The sequence below is a fragment of the Barbus barbus genome, assembly GCF_936440315.1.
Source record: "Barbus barbus genome assembly, chromosome: 39".
In the NCBI taxonomy this organism is placed as follows: domain Eukaryota; kingdom Metazoa; phylum Chordata; class Actinopteri; order Cypriniformes; family Cyprinidae; genus Barbus; species Barbus barbus.
The window spans coordinates 20,028,022-20,037,420 of record NC_136717.1 but is presented as its reverse complement, the minus strand read 5'-3'; the positions used below and the strand labels follow the sequence as shown (position 1 = coordinate 20,037,420).

General features: G+C 40.0%; 1 protein-coding gene across 1 annotated transcript in view; it reads right to left on the bottom strand.

The window, feature by feature from the left end:
- Positions 1-398: 398 nt before the first annotated feature.
- Positions 399-9,399, bottom strand: part of LOC306859031 (scavenger receptor cysteine-rich type 1 protein M130-like) — a gene marked incomplete at both ends in the record, with an annotated part of 44,425 nt that continues 35,424 nt past the window's right edge. The window contains 3 exons of the mRNA XM_079399840.1: positions 399-460; positions 559-825; positions 8,927-9,085. Of these exons, the coding sequence (XP_079255966.1) occupies positions 399-460; positions 559-825; positions 8,927-9,085 (488 nt within the window). The remainder of the gene's footprint in view (positions 461-558; positions 826-8,926; positions 9,086-9,399) is intronic.

Sequence of the window (9,399 nt, the reverse complement as noted above, 5' to 3'; positions counted from 1 at the left end):
ACTGAGCTAGACAATGACATCACTGAATTCAATAATGAAATGCCTTTAACTGAAAATTGAATCTTATTATTATACATTACTAACACTCTATCCTCCAATTTGATACTGTTAAGTGCTTTGACACAATCTGTATTGTTAAAAGCGCTATATAAATAAAGGTGACTTGACTTGACTTGTAAAGGCAGCTACAGATAAATAAACAAAAGAAAGAAAAGAGTTGGGAAAACTTCAGTCTTGTGTTTCTTAAAACAAGATTATGTTATTTGAATATCTGAATAGTTTGATGAGAGATTTAAATATTTAAGGTCATGTTTATATCACATATTTTTGGAATTGCTAGGAATTAAATAGCATGTGTTGGGTGGTATAGGTGTTACTAAGTGGTTGACAGAATGTTGCTAGTGGGCTTTACAGGGTTGCTGGAGTTGGTAGGCAATTCTAAAGGTGTTCTGAGTGGTTGCTAGAGAAAAATAATACATATAACAGAGGATTGCACTCAGGGTAACCTACCTGAACAGATGACTCCAGTATCCATATTATGATTACAGTTATTTTTACCCCATCCCCTTGATTCACAGTTCTTCAGAGAAGATTCTGTTCCACTACAGAATATATCAGTTGTCCAGATTGGTCCTGATCCTGGTCCAAAATGAGCATCACCCAGAGCATCTATAGGTTCTCCACAGTCCAGCTCTCTACACGTCAATGCAGCATCAGACATATCCCACCAGTTTTCACACACTGTCCCCCACTGACCTCCTTTAAAAACCTCCACTCTACCAGCACAGCGATGAGAACCATCCATCAACCTCACACTTTCACGGTCTACACAAAGCATAACACAAAAAGCAAGAAAAGAGATTTAATTATAAATTTAGCATTAAGTTTATGCACTCTTTTAGTCATAGCCCACCAATGATTCAAATACACAGTGATGTTTGGGATAGGGGACATTTCATTTAAATGTCTTTCTTTTTTTGGATGTGGTTTCTAAAACATTTTCTGTGATGTAACCTAATTTCAGCCAAAAACAAAAAATGTTTTGTGCTTGCCATTCAAGGAAATTAACCTTACCACCAGCACACAGCAGTCCTACAACATTGTCATTACAGCTGTTTTCATGTAATAGTGATGTTGGACAGAGGTGAATCTGAGATTCATTTCCTCTGCACTGAATCTCTTGTGTCCACATCTTTGTGTCTCCTTTGTCAAAAGCAGCTGCTCCCAGCACCTGTACAGGAGCCCCACAGTCCAGCTCTCTACACACAACCTCTGCATCCTGCTGGTCAAAGGCAGCATCACACACTGACATCCACGACTGATCAAGAAGTATCTCTAACCTCCCAGAGCAGCGAGACCCTCCAACCAGTCTGATTTCTATAAAAGAACAGAGAACATTTTAAGTGTAATGTCTGAAGAACAACAGACAAAAGAGGCTCTGTGTCTTAACTTTTAATTAGAACGAAGAACATCTGTGCTGGGAACATTTTGTTTGCCATTCTGGCACTAATCTCTTGTGAGAGAGCTATCAGCGGTGTGTTCTTATTGGCTACTGAGTTTTTGATTGACAGCTTCTTGACCTGAAAGTGAAGACGTCAGTGTTGCGCCCCCAGAGTGGATGTTAACTTCTGTTAGCGGCTTCCTATTTCATTTTAGTGCTATAAAGTTAGGAGTTTTTTTTGGAATTCATTCTGTTGCTACTACTCTGTCAACATAAGCTTTTAGGAGCACAAGCAATCAAACGCGAGAGAAAAAGGCCACATTAAGGGTTAATTATTAAAGTACTGTATATAATACTTGTTATTATATATAATATTTGTTTATTGCTTATGGTTCTTTTGCATTGTCGGGTCTAATTACGTTGAGCTGTTACATTTGAAAGATAATCCTATCATATGTGTGATATATTCAGACGTCAAGTCTCACTCCAACCTGGCAATCAAGCTCATTTCATTACATATTCCACACAAAAGAATGTTCTTGCTGCCAATTGCTTTTATCATGCTGATCTTTTTAGTTATTTTATTAAGTTAACATTATCATGCAACATTTAAAATTGGAAATACATTTTTAACAATCATCAGGTCTTTCAAGTGTGACTTTTATAAATCAGTTGAATGAATGTAAATTAATATATGAATTAATTCAAATAAATTTACATTCTTTATTGTTACTATAGCATATACACAAGTATCAAAGTAAAAGTCTTGGATGCAATTATTTTGTGACAGAAAAAGATCAAAATCCACGAAGCACTAACTGCATAGTATACATATAATGCACAGTATTCTCATAATTTACATTATTATACATAATGCACAAGAACATAATATACAGAATCTCACAGAGTACACCCCTCACATTTTTGTAAATATTTTATTATATCTTTTCATGTGACAACACTGAAAAAATGACACTTTGCTACAATGTAAAGTAGTGAGTGCACAGCTTGTATAACAGTGTACATTTGCTGTCCCCTCAAAATAACTCAACACACAGCCATTAATGTCTAAACCGCTGGCCACAAAAGTGAGTACATCCCTTAGTGAAAATGTCCAAATTGGGCCCAAAGTGTCAATATTTTGTGTGCCACCATTATTTTCCAGCACTGCCTTAACCCCCTTGGGCATGGAGTTCACCAGAGCTTCACAGGTTGCCACAGGGGTCCTCTTCCACTCTCCCATGACAACATCACGGAGCTGGTGGATGTTAGAGACCTTGCGCTCTTCCACCTTCCGTTTGAGGATGTCCCACAGATGTTCAATGGGGTTTAGGTCTGAAGACATGCTTGACCAGTCCATCACCTTTACCCTCAGCTTCTTTAGCAAGGCAGTGGTCGTCTTGGAGGTGCGTTTGGGGTCATTATCATGTTGGAATACTGCCCTGCGGCCCAGTCTCTGCTTCAGTATGTCAAAGTACATGTTGGTAATCATGGTTCCCTCAATGAACTGTAGCTCCCCAGTGCCGGCAGCACTCATGCAGCCCCAGACCATGACACTCCCACCACCATGCTTGACTGTAGGCAAGACACACTTGTCTTTGTACTCCTCACCTGGTTGCCACCACACATGCTTGACACTATCTGAACAAAATAAGTTTATCTTGGTCTCATCAGACCACAGGACATGGTTCCAGTAATCCATGTCCTTAGTCTGCTTGTCTTCAGCAAACTGTTTGCGGGCTTTCTTGTGCATCATCTTTAGAAGAGGCTTCCTTCTGGGACGACAGCCATGCAGACCAATTTGATGCAGTGTGCGGCGTATGGTCTGAGCACTGACAGGCTGACCCCCCACCCCTTCAACCTCTCCAGCAATGCTGGCAGCACTCATACGTCTATTTCCCAAACACAACCTCTGGATATGACGCTGAGCACGTGCACTCAACTTCTTTGGTCAACCATGGTGAGGCCTGTTCTGAGTGGAACCTGTCCTGTTAAACCGCTGTATGGTCTTGGCCACCGTGTTGCAGTTCAGTTTCAGGGTCTTGGCAATCTTCTTATAGCCTAAGCCATATAGCCTAAGCCATCTTTATGTAGAGCAACAATTCTTTTTTTCAGATCCTCAGAGAGTTCTTTGCCATGAGGTGCCATGTTGAACTTCCAGTGACCAGTATGAGAGAGTGTGAGTGATAACACCAAATTTAACACACCTGCTCCCCATTCATACCTGAGACCTTGTAACACTAACGAGTCACATGACACCGGGGAGAGAAAATGGCTTATTGGACCACTTTTGTGGCCAGCGGTTTAGACATTAATGGCTGTGTGTTGAGTTATTTTGAGGGGACAGCAAATGTACACTGTTATACAAGCTGTACACTCACTACTTTACATTGTAGCAAAGTGTAATTTCTTCAGTGTTGTCACATGAAAAGATATAATAAAATATTTACAAAAATGTGAGGGGTGTACTCACTTCTGTTAGATACTGTATGTTTAAAATTTATTCTATGTTTTAAACACTTCAATGATCCTTTCAACATTTCCTGTTACAGTAGAAGTTACAAAACAGTGAAGGAGTATGTTATGAAATGGAGTGCTTTACAGGGATAGTCCACCCCCAAAAAATGACAATTCTCTTATTTACTCACCTTCATGTCATTCCAGATGTATATGACTTTTTATTGACATAAGCACAAAGATTTTTAAGAAAATAATCCATCTCTGAGAATCCACATAACACAAGTAAATTGTAAACCATGCACGTATGACAGTTGAACGGAAGCGATTGTTAATAGTCAAAAGTTTGAATTAATGTTTTTCTTATCTGTTGTTTCACTTCAAAAGGTACTGATTGAACCACTAAGGCCAGATGGATTACTGTCATGGTCGTGGTGTGTTGTTTTTCTTTAGGACTTTAGCATCTTTAGGACTCACAGAGATGGATTATTTGCCTAAAAATCTAAATTTGTGTTTACCTGTTCAGTAGAAAGAAAGTTATATTCATTTGGGACAGCATGAGGGTGAGTAAAAGATGAGAGAATTTTTTTATTTTTGGGTGAACTATCCCCTTAACAATCATATGCCGTTGGTATGCTAATCCAAGATCAGCATAGACTAATAAGAATAAAGTGCAACCTCTTGTGAACTGTTTGTTTTAATCTAGAGCTCCAAAGAAATTAAAATATTTGCATAATATCAGGTGTCTGAAGATCAAGATCCCAGTCATTCAAAGGTGATGTGTCTGAACAAAATAAGATTCATGTCTGATGGGGGAAATGGATCTCTGGTACTACATCCTCTGGGTCAGCATCAGAAGTTTGTTTATGGAAAAGTTGCTCCGCTCCCTGTAAATTGAGAAAGTACATGTACGAGTACACTTCCGGCTTTGCTACTGTTCGGACGCTCTTGCTTATTGCTCTATGCTTTGCTCCCTATTTTTGTACTTTTCTCAGATCTCTCTAAGATTTTAACTTCAGCAGATCAGCACAGTGCTCAAACAACAAATTTTTTGGAAAAAGAGGACTCGTTGCCTCCCACTGCCAGCAATTTACATTCCGGAGAAGGAAAAACACAGCTGTCTACATTCAAACAGACGAGAGAAAATGCCTCTCGTGAAATCTACTTGCTGCATGAATTGCCACAGACTTCTACAAAGGATTGCGGTTCTTGAAACAAAGTTACTTCCTGGACTTCCAAAACAGGCGGAACACACAGCAGATGGTCATCACAGACCCTCTCAGCATACAGCCGGCGAGTCCTGTGAATCTAGTGAATCTCAACAGTTTAAGTGTAGAGGAACAAGCCGAAACTGATCGACAGACTAATCGATGGCACAAACAGGGAGCGAGACCCAAAGGCACTCGAGACATCAGATTGTCATGAGTATCTCGTATTGCTGCCGTAGCATCCTCTACCCCAGATACGGGTATGACAAGACTTGTAAACACTGGTATTCTACCACCCCCTATACATCTTGAGAACAGATTTGAAGCATTAATGAATGCGGGTGAGGAATCCGCAAATGTAGCTAAACACGGATCGAACCAGCCAGTAGCTAACATTGCTACTAACAGGCGCTCAAGGTCGAGCAGACAGCGGCACTCATCTCAGAGCGCAGCCGAGACCAGGACTCTGATAGTGGGTGACTCTATTATCAGAAACATCAGTAGCAGGACTACAACTACATGCTGCTTTCCTCTCTGATGTGAACAAGGAACTTCGGAACATTCTGATGAAGCACAAGACTGTAAATCGAGTCATCATCCATGTGGGGAAGAATGATATTCGGAAAGAGCAGTCAGAACTCCTTAAGAAGGATTTCAGTGAACTCTTTGAAACTCTTCAAAGACTTGAAGTTCAGTCGTTCATCAGTGGACCACTCCCAGCAAGGGGAACTAACAAGTTTTCATAGCTGCTTGAGCTGAATACATGGCTACAAAGAACCTGCGGTATAAAAGGAGTCAACTTCATCGACGACTTCAATCTTTTCTGGAGCCACAGACAACTGTTTAAACTGGATAGCCTCCACCCAAACAAACTTGGTGCAAGAGTGCTAAAGGACAATGGGTCTCATTCATTAACATGCATACGCACAAATTTTGCGTGAAATGTGTGTACAGACGTTTTCACAAATAAATCATGATTCATCAAAAACCTTTTGTACTAAAATTTATTCTAAATGTACGAAAAAATTCAAGAAAAACTTATACCACACGTACGCAATAATCATGTACGCCCGGGGCCTTATAAGCATGTATAAAGAACCCTACATATAATTAGATATGTTATTTACAGGGTGGGTGAAAAGTAACTAGACATTAAAATTGATAATAAAGTAATTAGAGGTCCAAACAACAAATCACCTGATCTATCCTTATATAAATGGTGATTATTATGTCTCACCTTGTGTTTGGAGGCATGGCACACTTGGTACTGCTTGAAGACATTGCGGCACGTGCTCTAAGGAGAGAGCGCATCTTGAGAGAGCGCACAGATATGTTTGCTGAGTGACGAATGGCTGTTCAGTCGCTTTTAAATAGCACATTTTTTCTGGCTTCCACCTCCGACAGCAAAACCTCACATTCATTATCGTTAGAGTTCTTTTTCTTTGTCTTTTGTTTCGGTGCCATAATTGTCTTTCTCTGGACGAGTGCCACTTTGCGGAAAGCCCTTATATGGAGCTGGTTTGGGCGTGTATTATGCTAATCACTAAACTCGTGCACACGGGCGCTCATTTAGAAGACTCCAGATTCACTAACAGAAGAACGAGTTTAAGAATAAGCTCATGTGCGTACGCACGTGTTGTGAATTAGGCGGAAAGTTTTCGTGAGAAGTTCAAATGTGCATATAAATACGAAAAACGTACGCAATTATTAGTGAATGAGACCCAATATCTATTTCTCCCCCAGTCATCCTTCAGTAGTGTGTGCCAATCCACTCGGCCTGAATGGCACACACACACCTTGACAGAGTATGAGTGACCACAGCACTTCATATCAGCTTTCAAGTCATCATGTGGTTGACACATCCCACAAGGACACTGATAACACCACGCAGCCAAAACAACCACTGCTCATGGACATCCCAGCTGAGCATGTCATCTTCAGATCTTCATGATCTAACTGAAGACTGTAACTGTATGTAGATAACCAGGTCCTGTAATGATTGGGCTAAATCAAGACAATTTACCAAGAGTATCCTGATAATGATGATGATATCATTCGTCTGTGCTATTCCTAAAAAATAATCTCAACAATGTAGTGCAGCAGCAGATAAATACTGATAAAATAATAGTAAAAAAAATCTTTATTTATCATTTTATATCACTAAAATGAAATAGGAAGCCGCTAACATCCATACTGGGGGCGCAACACTGACGCCTTCATTTCCAGGTCAAGAAGCTGTCAAACAAAAACTCAGTAGCCAATAAGAACACACCGCTACTAGCCCCGCCCCCACGAGAGATTGGTGCCAGAATTAACATTATGTGCTCAGCAAATGAAAGAGGAGAAAACAGTTGCAAAACAAGCAAAAACGAAGTTAAAGATTTTGGCCGCAATTTTTTTTTTCAGTTTGAATGAAATTTTATATTTATATATATCGTGCATTTGTGACCAGGGCTGCGTTCATAAATGTATAAATCGGTATAAAAAAGGGAAATTGATCAATTTTATTATAGTATAAAATAACTGTTTTCTATGTGAAAATATTTTAAAGTTTAAATATTTTATTTCTGTGATGGCAAAGCTGAATTTTCGAGATGGTCCTCACTGCAGAACACAAGATCCAGGGGGCGTAGTAGGATCTAGATCCAACTCCTCCCACCTTACATATACCTAAACCTACCCGTCTCCACCCCCTGATCCCTAAACCCACCCATCTCCACCCCCTAGATGTGGATCCAACCCCACCCCCTGGATCTTTGTTCTGCAGCGAGGGGCTACTGCAATTTTCAGCATCATTACTCCAGTCTTCAGTGATACATGATCCTTTAGAAATCATTAATATGCCGATTTGCTATTTCACGAGTTCGCCCTTGCGTATAATGAACAGAGTTTAAGGTTTATGCGTATTTGGCGTGCTGTCCGGGGAGAGGGCTCCGAGCTCTGTGAATTACTCCCGAACCCGGGGCACTCCTCCTGTCCGGGGAGAGGGGTCCGAGCTCGGCATTTAGCCCGGACCCAGAGCGCTCCCCCCCGAGCTCCTCCCCACGCTGGGGTAGGAGCGGGCTGATGGTGAGGAGTTGGGGTGGAGGTGGGATGCTGAAAACTGTAGAGAGAATGAAGGTAAGATGGCTTGGTCTATTTATAGAAGTTCTCTCTCGGCTGATGGGATAGACTGAGTGATTGCTGATGGTGAATTGGCCGTGTTAATTATCCGCGCGTGCTCCTCCCGAAATTTGTTAATAAAACATCACTTAATAAATATTTCTCATTACCATCAATGCTGAAAACCTGCTTTTTCAGGTTTCTTTGATGAAGAGAAAACAGCATTTAAGTCCAAAACAGAACTATTTACCTGTCTCTGAAATGTAAAGATTTTGTAACATTATTTAGTATCTTCAAAAGTTTAGGGTCAGTAAGATTTTTGTTTGTTTGTTTGTTTTTAAGAATGAAAGATTAATCATTTTATTCAGCAAGGATGCATTAAATTCATCAAAAGAGACAGTAAAGACTTTATAATGTTAATGATGCTGAAAATTCTAATTCATCAGATAAATGCAGCCTTGGTGAGCAGGAGACTATTTCAAAAACATTTAAAAAGAATTACAGTTCTAAATCATTCATTTTTTACATTTGTTCTTATATAAATGATACATTTTATAAAGGAACTTGCCTGCACAAATGACTCCAGCATCTTTAGCATGAATACAGCTTTGTTTGCCCCATCCTGCCATTTCACAGTGCTTCAGTGTCAACTCTGATCCTGTACATACTACATTAGCCATCCAGATTGGCCCTGAACCGAGTCCAAAGTAAGCATTACCAGGTGCATCCACGATATTCCCACAGTCCAGCTCTCTACACACCACTGCAGCATCTATCAAATCCCACCAATTGTCACACACGGTTCCCCACTGACCTCTATGATGAACCTCCACTCTACCAGCACAGCGACTGTGACCACCAACCAACCTCACATTTTCTGCAAATCCGAGAAAAACAGGAAATATTTTAATTTGGTAGCAACCAATTTACATTTTTTTGTTTGTTTGTAAGTTAATAATTTTGTAATAATTTGTGTATTTCCAGGCAAAAAAAAAAATCCCAGATTTTAAAACTTTTGGACTTTGTATTATATAAATCATGGCATTTCATTCAAAATCAATATGAAAATATTTTAACGAGTCTCTGAAATGGTAGTTTCACTGAACTACAGACACTTACCAGCTGCGTTGAGGGTCAGCAAGGAGGACAAATAAATGAACAGGCATTTCTGTAGCTCCATTGCACTATACG